The sequence below is a fragment of the Natator depressus genome, chromosome 10, assembly GCF_965152275.1.
Source record: "Natator depressus isolate rNatDep1 chromosome 10, rNatDep2.hap1, whole genome shotgun sequence".
Classification (NCBI taxonomy): Eukaryota; Metazoa; Chordata; order Testudines; family Cheloniidae; genus Natator; species Natator depressus.
Window position 1 is genome coordinate 58,565,162 of NC_134243.1, and position 14,739 is coordinate 58,579,900.

The following is a 14,739-nucleotide window of genomic DNA, read 5'->3' on the forward strand; positions in this document are numbered from 1 at the left end:
GAGCAGTTTCATTGACGTCAGTGGGAAACTGAAAAGTTACGCGCATGCCTATGTGCTTTGCTGGATTGGAGCCAGAGTGCTCTGCACCTTCAAGGACTGAGCCCTTAAATGACTGTGAATTGAGGTGTCATGCAGTTCATACTAGGTATGTAAGTAGGTGTGTGGTCTGTGTTGGATTTAAAAATTAAAAGAAGAACTTAACGTTGCTTATTTAAATTATTGAGAACAAAACTGCTTTTTGCCCCTTTTAGAAACAGAAGGAGAGTGTAATAGAGTGAAATAAAATGTAGCAAGGAAAGCCTGCTGGAGAAAATTAAGCAACAGGCAAAGGAAATTGATAGGCTGAGAGGAATACTTATTGAGCTAGTAAGCAAAAGTAGGACTGAGCTGGGTTGACTAAATTGAGAACCGTGTGTGCGGTAGTAAGGACCTGAGAGCCAACACAAATAGGTGTTCAGTTTCATATCACATGTGAGCTCCACAACACCAAAACCTTTAATGCAAGTGAGGGAAAGGCAGCAGGAAGTTTTTAGCATTCAAGCCTGCCTGTTTGCCAAGAATTCTGGAGAAATCCTGACTCACGTTTTTAGAAAACATAGTTAAAATCAAGTACACCGAGGACTTATCAGGAAATATCAGGAGTTTTCATGTTAATTCATAAGAATTATTAACATTCACCTTTATCGGAAATAATCTTAGATAATTAAACAAAAATCAGTTACAGGGAGACAATTTACTGATTGTAAATTGTTCAAGACCCAGAACAAGCTTAAAATAATTTTGTGTACAGATTGTTTTAATCTATTATGTGTGTGGGGGAAAGGGAGTAAATACTTTCCACTTGTTAATAATAAGGGCACTTTGAATTTTTTTTTTTTAAATTTAGTATTGCTTGTATTATTTACAGAATTGAATACTGGGAAGCTCAAGTTAGAATCGTTCATGGTAGCAAGTGCTGAAAATTAATATTTTGGCTAAAATAGAAAATCTTGGTATAGCCAAAAGTAAATACTTTATACATACCTGTTAAAAGCAGGTGGTGTGATTCTTTCTGAAGTGTTATTTTTTAAAGTTAAAAATCTGTAGCCCAAAATAAAAACTGTAGGCCTGAGTCTTCCTTCACACTGGTGTAAATTGCAACTCATTGTAGTCATTCGAATTTTACCAGTGTAAATTGGTCTGAGAGGAGGATTGGGCTACGGGTGAGAAGTGTTGCACCAATATATGTATTTATTATCAAACAGTGAGTAGCTATCCTGCTCAGGTGACTATTGATGATTCAGATTTCACAAGCCTCTTAGTAATTACCTCTAACTACTTTGTTCTCCAATTCAGAAAAGCACTTGAGCACATGCTTAATTTTGAGCACAGACTTCAGTGGGACTTGTGTGCTTAAGTGGTCTCCTAAAGCCAGACCTATGTCCCCATCCTGCAATCTCTTATGAATGTGCTTAACTTTACTACTATGAGTAGTCTCATAGAAATAAAAGTTAAGCATGTTCGTCAGTGTTTGCAAGGTTGAGACCATGTAAATTGGTGATTGTCCTATCAAATTTCCTAGTTTTCAGATTGGCAACCAGTTTTACTGATTATTACAGTGTTTGGAATTTCTTTGTTTAAAATAGTATTTTTCACAGTATAACTGCAGCTGTTCTTCAATGTGCATTTGAATTCTGTTCTTATCTATTATTGTAAACAAGTTCTCCTACTCTTAGAGTGGCTATTCTAAAAGAGACAACTTAATAGAATTAACTTGACTCTTACAATGTAGCACCACAGAAAACAATCCCATGCTAATTTGAGCATATGTACTCTCCTACTGTTTGTGTGACTCCTAGGAACATAATTGGAGTTGCATGCAACCATGTGAGAATATAGAATTCTTAATGGTGTCTATTTTTCTTGGAACAAATCAGAAGGTTTTTTTATAATTCCTTATTGGTAGGAAATATTACAAAATATATTAAAACTTGATTTTCCTCTGACACACGTGACTTTGAAAAAATTGGTATTTTATAGGAGGTTCCACTCAGTCAGTTCAACCTGCATAGCCAATTATACAAATACATCTAATGGTCACATCTACAAGAACAACATCCATTGTTGTTCACAGGCCCGTTGCACAAGTAAATTCAGTGGTACAGAAGAAGACAAATTTGGTACCAGCTCTACAACAGCCATTGCTAGTCAACGCACGGAAGCCCCAGCAAGCAGCTCACGCACTTAGCAGTGCATGTATAAGTAAACAAAAGCACTAAAAGAAAGATAATACCCAGTGAGTAGCCCAGATCTGATTTAGCAATTTTTAATTACCTTGGGCAAAAGTTGCATAAACTGAATGGAAAATGCATGTTTAACATGTTCACTTCAGTAAGTGACTGGGTTTGAATCATTAGAAAGTATGACTGCAAAACAGCTTTTTAAGCTGGTGAAGTATAAAAGTCTGAGTTGAAAGTTAAGTACATTCTCATTTACATGGGGCATAATGAAGGCAGTTTCAATAGGCATTAGGCTCTTTGTATTGGAGAGACAAGGTGGTGAGGTAATATCTTTCATTGGTCCAACTTCTGTTGGTGAAGAAGGCCGTTTTTCAGGCCTGAAGAGCTGAAGTAAGCTCAATAGTTTCTTTCCCTCACCAACAGAAGCCGGTCCAATAGAAGATATTGGACCCACAGTGTCTCTGTAATATCCTGGGGCTGACATGGCTACAACAATAGTACATACAATTTTTGTACTGGCATCCACACAACAGTCACAATAACTTTAACAAAACTAGTTATTACAGCAGCGGGTCTCTTCTTGTATAAGTGGTGATGAATGTGAGTCAAAATTGCAGTTTAGGTGGGTGTCGCCATGTGAAGTCCTAGTTTCATTTTTTGTGAAAAAGTGAGCGCTTTAACAATTCTACATGAGATCGGCTGTCCTTTCGTTGTTTGTAAGGAAAGATTAGAGGACAGATTCTCAGTTCTACCCAAGAAGTGCTAATGCAGCTGGAGAGTGGAGAAGGGAGTGCACAGGACCTATTTTCTGTTCTCACCCTGCATGCCCACTTCAGGAGTGTTTCTATTGTTGGTCCAGTCCCCAGTATAGACTGTAGCAGTCTGAAAGCTGGTGTCTAATTTATTCTAGTTCCCAGTGGTCCTCAGGAACTGTCCTGGCAGCCAGGAACACACTACTGGCAGGTAGGGATTCCCCCACCATGCCTTCTATTTCCTAGTTTCACCACTGCGTTGAGTGGGTGATACTGGATGATTCTCCTATGCAGGGGAAATCTTCCAGTGCCAGATATGCTGGCTTTAGGGCAACTTGGCACTGGAAAAAAGACACACGGCTTTTCTAATGGACTTAATCAGGCCATTGATCTACATGTATTTGAAAATTGCTTTTGATATTTAGTATTTTTATAGGCAAGGGAGGAAAACATGGGATGAGAGAGAGATTCTGTTGAAGAGAAGAATGAAAAGGCACTTCCAAATGGTATGCATTGCAGTGACTAATACTATAGCCATCTGTGGTTAGGCATGCAAATTAGGCCTGTGCTAGATGAAGAGGGATCAGAAAGACCAGGCAGGTTCTTTAGGTAGGCTGCAACAAATATATGAGGTGTCTTAAATGAGGGGGCTTCAGTCTATTTTCTTACTCATTCACACCACATTGACTTCAAAGTATTGATGGCTGACTCAACCAAACATAATTTTTCTAACTTATAAACAGCTTATTGGGTAGAGAGATTTTAATAACTATTATTTGTTTAGACTTGTTTGTCCATTAAAAAGTAGTTATCAGTAAGAGATTGGTAATATACTATGAAAAAACTGAGGTTCTTTAATTTAAACCGCTATAGGTCTGAATGAGAGTGGTTTTGTGTCTAAGCGTCCAGCTACTTCTGAAGCCAACAGTGTTACTCCAAAAAAGGCCAAGCCTAATGAGGTTGGTGCTGGAAGCAATTCAACTGTATCACCTTCAGTTAAATCTCCAACAGTAACACCATCACAAAATGTTTCTTCAAAAGGTAGGGTAGATTAAATGGTCTAGCTGTTAAATCCATGTATCTGTTCCATGGAAAAAGCTAGCACTAATGCAATGTTAAAGTTGAACGATCAACACTCAAAAGTTAAGGCAGAGTTAACTCAACAGCTCTGCCTGCCCCTTGTGCATATGCCTTAAAAGATGTTCTCATTTTATATAAGGAGTTTTTTTTCTAATACTCTATATAATACACACTGGAGTATTACAAATGTTACAGTATATTTAGTCTTCAGACTTGGCTTGTTTTGAGTCTCATTGATGTCTATAAAGCAAGCCAAGAATAAAGTTAACTGGTTCAGTAGTTGTGAAGATATGAATATTTAGAGTTCAGTGGCCCAGAGTTAAATCACCTTACCTTAGAATCTATATATAAAGAACTGAGTAGCAAATTAGTACCTTTTTCAAAGATTAACCAAGATTGCAAAGATTCTCTGAGTGCAGAATTTCCTGTTTTGGAGCTGCAGCTGCAGAAATCCCCTCCCCCAAGAAAAAATCCTTTATAGCAATTTTGTTGATTTAGTTTGAAATGGCTTCTCCCTCCCTACAAAAGGAGATGAATTCTAGGTGTGTTTAAATTAGCATGTTCATTGAAACAATTCGGCAAAACCTACGTAAGTTTATGAAATGTTTGTTGACCCAGTTCTTCATTTTTTGCCTCCCCTCCACCTCCCAAAATGAATAATGTTACCCAGTTCTTCTTATAAGGCGGTGTGTTGACCGTTGTGACTTTTGGTCATAGTCTGGCAGATTACAGTTGACCTCAAATAGTTCATATGTATTCTTTTAAAAAAAAACCCTCTCCTGTGTTTATTCCTCCTTTTGTCTAAACTGCTTACCTAGATAGGACTGTATGCCAAAGAGAGAACTTCATCTACAGAGGCAGCTGGCTCTGATTTTGGTAGCTCCAAGAGAGCTTAAGCCCAGATATAAGCAATTGTCACTAAAGATGAGCTATTCCAACATTTAAATACAAACTGATTAGCAGGTGGCAAACAATTTTTATGTTAATAAGAGAAAACACTATTCTCTCATGAATGGGGGGCTAGGTGCCTGAGATACCCATTTATTCTCCATGAACCTCAAAGACATCTTAGGTCAGCACGAATGATGCAGCTGAATAGGCCTAGGTTCCAACTACCAGGCAGAGCGAACAGTACTCTCATCACTATAGCCAAGTGATGAAACTCCTTTCCAGAAGTGGTAAATCCTGTCCTGTTGATGCTGAGATCATGGTGTAAAATACATACATTCCTCCAAGAATTGATGCTCGCAAAATGAAAACAAAAATTTGAAGTGCTACACTGTGCCCAGATTAATGGAGAGAGAAAATAAATATTAACTTCAGGGCTATTGTGTTCTTAAAATCACTGCAGTAGCTCTGCATGAGGACCTTAGATAGGGAGATCATCTATCTCTTGTTATCTCTTCCACTCTTAGAGTATTTCTGGACATACAGTAATACTGTGTGCAAGTTGTCACCAAAAAGAAAGGGTAATTTTAATGGTGGTTGGAATTAATCTTTAATTACAGCCACCATTGCCATGGACTTCTAAGAGGTTCTAAGAGGTTTTGTCATAATTTACTGTTGTGATGGACTGTGGATTTGGAGTCCTAATGTACACTTCACATTTTACAGGTACTAATATTACATCAAACAATGTTAAAAATGGAGCACCTTTTCCACGAGCTTGTCCAAAATGCAATATTCACTTCAATCTTATGGATCCTTTAAAAAATCACATGAAGGTAAAAGTTTTTTGTATTTGTGAAAAGTAATTATAAACATTTTGGGATTAAGCAAAGTTGTAAAACAAGGACCACATTTTTATGACAAGTTACAGATATTCTGCACTCTGGATATTTTCACCATGGGCCCAGTTCTGTGAGGTGCTGCATGTTTTTCACACCCATGAGCAAAGAAGAATGAAAAAGAAATTAACAAAATGAGATTAATTTTCACCTGTTTTTTCATTGTTCCCCTACCTTTTGAAAGGTGCACACTTGCTCAGTCATGTGAAAATAAAAACCTCATCATGTGTAGCCCAGTTCCGTGAGGGTCTTAGCACCTCATGTATAGTGTTGAGATCCTCAACTCCCATGCAATAGGAGTTCAGGCTCTTGAAGAATTTAACCCTAAATGCCTACAAATTACTGTTTGTACAGGCAAAATATGACCTCCTTCATGGGCCAGAAACAGTGCCAAAAAAAAAAAAATGCTGTTTACAAAGGAGAGAAAATTACTCTTTTCTGCTCCTCCTCTCAGAAATGTATACATACTCAATTACACCTTTTCAATTTTGATCCATTCGTGATCATTTTGTTAGAGAAAAGTAAAGTTCATTTGGAGAGTTTAGTGCTGAAAGGTACTGTTGAGGAAAGTGGGTTTGTTTGGTTTTATTAACCTACACATTTTTATGAATAAAATACATCTTTAGTTAACCTAGTGGGATAAATATGTCAAGGACTGTCATTTCACCTGCAGCAGTAAATGAGCTTATCACAAACTGGGGTCAGAGAAGTTAGTACTATGCAGCAAGGCATGTTGTTTAGCAAAAGTTGGCCTCTGAAGCATTCCAGTTTTGTTTACTGTTGGACAGCAATATAGCGCCTTCTATCTGAGGAACTCAAAAGTTCTTTCTAAACATTGTTTTGCAATACTACTGTTAGATGTGTAAACATTATATCTGTTTTAGATAGGGAAGCAGAGGCCATGGATGGTAGATGACTTTCCCAGCTCCATGAATGAATTTAGACTATGGAAAGAATACTGATGTCTTTATTATCAATTATCTGCTCTAATCAATTCATCACATTAGTGTTTTATGTATACAGATATTTTTAGGAGACAATCAAATTTAAAAACAGTAAATACAGCTTTCTTCATAGTTGTCAACAAACTCATGCTTACTAATATTTTGTTTAACAAAGCATCTGTTTTACTCAGCTTAAATTTAATGTTAGGAGGGAGAATAGTTTCCTAGTTAATAAAATGAAGATTGGATACATTTGAATTGTGCTGTACATTTCAGAATATTTTTTAATCAACATATAAAACGAGGTAATAATTCTGCCTTGTGATTTATGGTAGTCATATTAACATAAAAGAAAAAACCCTTTGTCAGTATGTTAAAATACTCGGTGTTTTAATTGTCTAAATCCTATCCTTATATATTTTTGTATTTGCAATAACACAAGAGCAGATACCATCCAGAATAGACATAGGTAAGAGCAAAGTGAGAACATCTCCCAAAGTAATGGAAATAGAAATGCAGGTATAGCAAGGCTAGCATTTTTAGTGCAATTTGGTAACTTAGACGTGTGTCTCTTTTTCAGTATTGTTGTCCAGATATGGTAAATAACTTCTTTCTGGGAACGTCCAAAACAGAATGTTCAAATACACCAAGAAAGACTGCTGAATCTGAGAAAGGAAAATTGATCATGTTAGTTAATGACTTTTATTATGGAAAGCATGAAGGTGATGTCCAGCGGGTACAACAGGAACAGAAGACTCATACAACTTTTAAGTGCTTCAGCTGTTTGAAAGTTCTTAAAAATAACATAAGGTATCTAAACATTCACTGCTGTAACTGCTAGATACTACACATTAGTAACAAAAACAAAATTAAAAGTCATGCAGTCACAATTGTATCTGGAATGTAATGATGCATTTTATGTATATGACTTGAAAATGAATGCTATACAGTTACTTCAGTGTAAAGTAAAACTTAATTCATTTTTCACTACATGCGTATGTTTGGAACTTAAATTTTGTACAAATTAGAATGGCTAATTTTAATACCTCCAAGATAAAGAGTATTGTATGCTTTAATGAGTCTGGTTGTGGTAGTATGGAAGTTGAAAGAGCAACATATATTACCTTTTTACAATTTGCCCTCCAGATTGATGACATTAACAGTAGATTTCAGTATAATTCCCTTTAGGGGTCCATGATGAGTAATTGGTAGTGGTGTAACCAGTTTTAAAACTGTTCTTTTGATGGAATAACTTTACTTTCAAATGCAACAAAAAGCTTTCATAAGCTGTTTCAGTAGGTAGGCCAGTTTGTATCACAATTGCTTTGGCAGTTAAGGTCGTAGTTCTTTTTCATAAGACGCCTGTAAGGGAAGCTGATGTAGCAGAATGTAAAACTGAAAAATGGACTGGGCCTTCAAAGGGCACAGTCTGCAAGTTTAAAATGAACAGGCTTGTGATAACATTAAACCCATATCATTCAATAAAACAAAAGGTTCTTATAATTGCAGGCATTAAAATTGCTATTACACACACTTAAAAACTAAGTCACAAATACAACTACAAGTAATTTATCTTTTAAGCCCCTGGAAAATATTGTATGCTGTCAGAACTTCAAAGGGTTTGCTCTCATGATTTGGTAGTTGCTGTTGGCTATGGCATTTCCTTCCTTTCATTTATCTTTAAAAACTGTAAACAGTATTTGATGTGGGTTGAAGAAAGTTGTTTGTCTTTTTCTGTGCATAATAATTTTGCTATAAAAATAAGAGCCTCTCTTTTAGCTCATCTTGGAAATAGTCTATAAGTAGTAGTATTACATATAAGAATATTTTCATTTTAAAAAGATATTGTTAGTGTACAATATTTAATACTTTGTTTAGTTGATTTATACTAATGGGTGACAAAATATTTTAGTAGATTATTTTCTTTTAAGTGAACATACTGGGTCTCTTACAAAGATACACTAGCTTATGGATTCCTCTTCTTGGGGCTTTTAGCATGAAACAGTCTAACATTCCCTTAGCTCTCAAAGTTACTTGGTCCTCAGAGGTACTGGTAGCTGTGCCCTCCAATCACCAGTATTCAGGCCTTTCTAGACTCTTCCTAGTCGTCATTCCGATCAGTCAAGCAAGTATCCTGTCACTGTCAACTCACCTCTGTTGCTGACTGCTACTCTCCTTATTATCTCTTGATTCATGTTAGTCAGAAGTTGCCAGTATTCTCTTGTTGACTCTGTCCTGTAACCCTTCGTTATTCCTTATTAAATTTTCTGTTTTAATAATTGATTTGTGTGACCCTGGTGCCTGAACCACCATCAAGCCGCCTTGTTATTTGTATTACTATTGTACAGGTCTAAAGAGTGCTGCCTTGACATTGACTCTCTAGTTGGTCAAAAATGCAGCTAATTTCCTGAAGTTGCATAGCTAAAGCACCAGAAACCTTCACCTTCTGCAGACTCTGGTGGACATGATATCCGATGACATTAATGTTGTGCCCCAGCTACTCTCCTGTAGGATCTGTTGGATTGGTGCCTGAGAAATTTTCTCGAGAACTGTTTTCCTCTTACCACTTTGTGGATGAGCCATTGGTACAAAGGGAATCTCTGTTTCAGAGCATGCTGGTGCCATCATTAAACGTGTGGGTCTGCCACATCCATAGGCAAGCTTTTCCAGAGGTTAACAATTCTCACTGTAAAAATTTGCATTTTACTATCTAATCAGAATTTATCTATTTTCGTTTCCAGCCATGGGATCTTGTTATGCCTTTATCTGCTAGATTAAAGAGCACTGTAGTGTCAGAAATCTTCTCCCCTTGTATGTTGTTATAGACTATAATCAAGTCATCTCTTAACCTTTTCTTGGATAAACTACATAGATTGAGCTTCTTTCATCTCTTACTGTAATACAGGTTTTCCACACCTTGAATCGTTCTTGTAGCTCTTTTCTGAGTCCTTTCCATCTTGTCAACATCCATTTTCAAGTGTGGACCAGAGCTAGATGCAGTATTTCAGTAATGGGCTCATGCAAGTATTATCCAGTAGTAATATCACCTGCCTATTTCTACTCAATATTCCCCTGCTTATACATCCAGGGATCTTGTTAGTGGTCTTAACCGCATCACACTGGGAGTTCATGTTCAATTGGTTATGCATCATGATGATTTTTCAGAAACAGGCTTTCCAAAATACAGTCCCCCTATCTGCAACTGTGACCTACATTTTTTTGTTTATAGATGTGACCTTGCATTTGGCTGTATTAAAAGACAGATTGTTCAAGTGAGGCCACTTTACGAAGTGATCTAGATCACTCTGTAGAACTGACCTGACTGTTCCTAACTCTGAACAAACTTTATTGTTCTTTCAAAAGTTTACAACTGAACATTGACTTAATTCAGCTTTCAAGCTTTACTATGCAAAAGAAAAATACTGCTCCCCTCCTTTTTTTAATAGTTTACGTTTAATACAGTATTGTATTGTATTTGCTTTTTTTCGGGAGGGGAGGTAGGGGTGTCTCTGCTGTTGCCTGATTGTGTACTTCTGGTTCCAAATGAGGTGTGTGATTGACTGGTCATTCTGGTGTTCATAACTCTGAGATTCTGCTGTATGTACAAACAATAACATACCAACCCTCCTCCCTGTACTTTAAAGCTGATCTCTAAATAAAGCTCCTGAAAGTAGAGAGGAATTCAGGGGGATGGGATGGTTCTGTTGAATGACTTTTACTTTTTGGTTTGTGGAATGTGGGCTTTTAGGGGCATGCACATGGCCCCTCCATTACTCCAGAAGGTTTCATGGCAGCATACTCAGGGACATGACTCCTACAATATGCTTGTGGGGAGGGTATCCCTTATATAAGGTATAATCTTCCTGTGCAGGGCCTCTGCCCTGTCCGTGTTTCAGTCACTCTTTAAAACCCACTTCTGCTATGCTGCTTGGAGTGAATTGAGTTGACTTGTGTAAAGATTGTTTATTTTGTTTTATTTGTTTCCCTTTCATTAGATTATAAGATCTTTGTATCAGGGACTGTCCTTTCTTGAAATTTGGAAAGCATCCTACATATCATTATATGCAGTGTTGTTGTTGTATTGGTACCAAGATATTAGAGAGACAAGGTAGGTGAGGTAATATTTTTTTATTGCACCAACTTCTGTTGATGAGAGACACATGCTTTCAAGCTGACAAAGAGCTCTTTTTCAGGTCACTGTCAGGTCCCCATACCTGAAGGTGACCTGAAGAAGAGTTCTGTGTAAGCTTGAAAGTATGTTTCTCTCGCCAACAGAAGTTGGTCCAATAAAAATATCACCTCACCCACGTTGTCCCTCTGACATAGTCTGGCATGACTATAATCAAATATGACACAATACTATAGATTCCCTATACTGCAGAGTATATTTGAGATAATAGTGTGTTTTTCATTCAACGTTCAGGATGTCTTTCGGTTAATCTGTTGAAAGGTGGTGGTTGTTTTTTATTTGTATCTTCCATTTATGAAATTTTTGACAATTTAGAAATCATAAGAACCATAAGTCTCATTACAATTCACTTGAAAAGTGCTCCTATTCAGCAGTGTTTTCCACTTTACATACTTCATGTCAAATTTGTCAGGTATGTCTTTTGTTTAAACTTAGCTTGTGCACCTGTTCACTATCTTTAATAGGTTTATGAACCACATGAAACACCACTTAGAGCTCGAGAAGCAGAGCAGTGAAAGTTGGGAAAGCCACACCACCTGCCAGCACTGTTATCGTCAGTTTCCCACACCTTTCCAGCTGCAGTGCCACATTGAAAGTACACACACCCCTTATGAGTCATCTAGTAAGTTTGTTCTCTTTGTGTTTAATCATTGTGTTCTTAAAATTTTAGCTATTTGCTGATTTGTAACTTGCAAATAAAGATGCAGGAAACCATTGTTTTTTTGTTTTTAAAGGGGAGAATAAGTACTGAGGTTAGAGAGTAGTTGATCAGCCAGTTTATCTGCTTTTAGTTACCATGTTTAGTTACCAGCTTTTGTTCAGATTAGTTGTTTGAAAGATTAGTGTTTCAGTCTGGGTTTAAAAACAACAAAAATTAATAGGATTGGGCTCTCCATTGCCAGATTTCTTGTATTTCTTGCATCACACCAGGAAATCCAGACTGCAGACTCTTGAAGCAAGTTTCAGAAGCAAAATTAATCTGCAGTTTGTCTCGTCTTTATATTTAATACTTCTATATGTATAAATTTCAGTGTCTGTGTGTGTGTGTGTGTATATATATATATCTATATCTATCTATATGTATGTATGTATGTATATACATACACATAGAAGTTTACACACGCACAATACGGTATTTTTTCCCCCCAAACTCCAATTAATACATTTTTGACTATTTTCTATTCTTTTTCAGCTATTTGTAAAATCTGTGAATTATCCTTTGAAACAGAGCAAGTTCTTTTGCAACATATGAAGGACAATCATAAACCAGGTGAAATGCCATATGTTTGCCAGGTACATCAGAGTATTCAGTATTAAAACACCTATTTTTTTTTCTTAAGAAAATTTCAGCAAAGAAGTCAACATAAGATCTCATGAGGTTAAATTACACTTTTATTTCTAGGTGTGCAATTACAGATCATCAGCTTTTTCAGATGTAGAAACCCATTTTAGAACTGTACATGAAAACACAAAACATTTGCTTTGTCCATTTTGCCTCAAAGTTATTAAAATTGGAGCACCATACATGCATCATTATATGAGGCATCAGGTAAGTAGCTGTTAATTTTTGCCTCTTCATGATATAGAAATGTGACCAAAAAGCAAAACTGAACTTAGTAATATGCTAATGTATATCTTCCCCCATAAAAATAGCTTATTGGTTGTGTGACCATTGAGAAGAGTTATGTTTTAAAATACTGAACATAAATATACTAATAAAGAAAAATATTTATTGTATAAAGCTTTGGACCATTTCTTTTGAATTCTTTTAAGTGAACTATTGGATTCCATTGGTAGATCTCCCCAGTATATTGATGTATTAGGAGTTTTGTGTAACTTGCGTTAGCAATAATATTAAAAAACCTCTGCACATTCTATGAAAGAATACACGTGTCATTTCGTTGCTTAGATATGTCATACTGACATCCTCCTGAAATCAGTGACAAAACACTCGCTCTTGTGAAACCAGATGCAGGATTATAGTTATCTTTTATTTGTAATTTCATTAATTGGTAACCTAGATGCTACTGATACATTGTGCTTATGTATTGTTTTGCATTTTAAAGCACTGTACACATGTTCATTTTATTGTTTGTTATACAGTATTATTGGTTTTAGGATTATTAAGAGTGACTTGTTAAAATAAGATTTAGGTCATTATTGCTTGAGACATGCTAGAATGGCAGTTTCAGTTCATCAGAAGATTCCTGCTTATTGTAAATTGTCTTCCATTTTTAAAAGAAAAAAGGAATATACCGTTGTACTAAGTGCAGATTGCAATTTTTGACATGCAAAGAAAAAATGGATCACAAGACTCAGCATCACCGGACGTTCAGGAAACCTAAGCAATTAGAGGGATTGCCTCCTGGAACTAAAGTAAGTTCTTTCTTCATATAAAAGAGAAAAAAAGAAAGTTACCTGGGCAGAGAAATGGAGAGAGCCTTCTTAGAGAGGAGGACTGGGTTTTAGGTGGGAGATACTGAGGAGTTGGGAAAGGAGGGAATCTTCCCTGCTCAAAGCATTCAGTTTTATACCATCCCTCAAAGCAGATTATTTCATTCTGCCTCCCGTCTTCATAATTTATACAAGACTGTACTTTCCCCGTACATGTCTGTGCACCCCAATACACACAGTTGATAATAGCTGCACTCCCACTTTTTAGAAGAAGGCTGTCCTGCTGCTTTCCTGAGTTGAAGGTCCTGTTTTTTCCCTTCTCTTCCCCCCTCAGTTTCTTGGAGAAAAGCGACGGCTTTAGCATATTGGCTATAGAGAGGGTGTGATCAGTGGTTGAGAATATCTGACACTTTCTCAACGTACGGGGCCATGCTGGGGAAGAGCAGCAGCCAGCAAGGGGGCAAAAGTTGCTGCTCCCTAGTTAGCACTTTCACCTGAGCACTGAGATCGAGAAGGGCTTGGCTATGCTTGCGAGTTACAGCGCAATTAAGGAGCCCCAGGCACACGAGCTCATTACCTGTCCACACTGGCAAGGTACATAGAGCGCTCTGACTCCGCTGCTACAGCGCTGCTGATACTCCACCTCGGCTAGTAGAATAATGTTTGCTGTGCCCCCACTGGAGCACCGCGGCGCCAGTGTGGACGAGGTGTTGCATTACTGTGCTCTGATCAGCCTCCGGAAACGTCCCATAATCTCCTTAAGTCAAGTGGCCACTCTTGTCATTGTTTTTGAATCACTGTAGGAATGCGGATATGCACTTTGAAAGCTCCGTTTCTGACAGCCAACATGCTTATCTGCTCCGAGACAAAGCAACCATTAGTGTGGAATGCTGTGTGTGTGAGAGAGAGGGGGGGAGGGGAGGAGAGTCTGCTGCTGACATGCTCTCAGCCCCCCCCCCAAAACCACTCACTCTCCCCCCACATACACACAACATGTTCCCTGTCACACACCACCCCTCCCCCCCCCCCATTTGAAAAGCTTGTTGCAGTCATTTGCATGCTGGGATAGCTGCCCATAATGCACCAGGCCGAATGCTGCTGCAAGTGCCGCAAATGAGGCCCTGCCAATGCGCTGGAAGCGGGCAGTGTGGACAGACTGCAGTGCTTTCCCTACTGTGCTCTACAAAGGCTGATTTTACTCAATGCACTCTACATCTTCAAGTGTAGCCATGCCCTAAGAGGTTTCCAGACCCATGTTTGAAGGGAGATGAGGAGAGCTGCTCTTGCTATCTGTGCTGAGGGAACCTTGCTGTTCATCAGCATGTGGATCATCACGTCACCTGGTTGCCCTTCCTCATGGGAAAAAATAGAATG

The 14,739-nt window shown here is 37.7% G+C and overlaps 1 protein-coding gene across 8 annotated transcripts in view; it reads left to right on the forward strand.

Moving 5' to 3' along the window:
- The window catches only part of ZNF280D (zinc finger protein 280D), an 81,873-nt gene that overhangs the window by 41,050 nt on the left and 26,084 nt on the right, over positions 1-14,739 (forward strand). For all 8 annotated transcript variants that reach the window (XR_012641280.1, XM_074966285.1, XM_074966287.1 and 5 more), the window contains 7 exons: positions 3,845-4,012; positions 5,666-5,775; positions 7,363-7,592; positions 11,436-11,593; positions 12,164-12,264; positions 12,374-12,520; positions 13,213-13,347. Coding sequence is in view for 7 of the 8 variants with exons in the window: in XM_074966285.1 (XP_074822386.1) it covers positions 3,845-4,012; positions 5,666-5,775; positions 7,363-7,592; positions 11,436-11,593; positions 12,164-12,264; positions 12,374-12,520; positions 13,213-13,347 (1,049 nt within the window). In the remaining variant the exon portion in view is untranslated. The remainder of the gene's footprint in view (positions 1-3,844; positions 4,013-5,665; positions 5,776-7,362; positions 7,593-11,435; positions 11,594-12,163; positions 12,265-12,373; positions 12,521-13,212; positions 13,348-14,739) is intronic.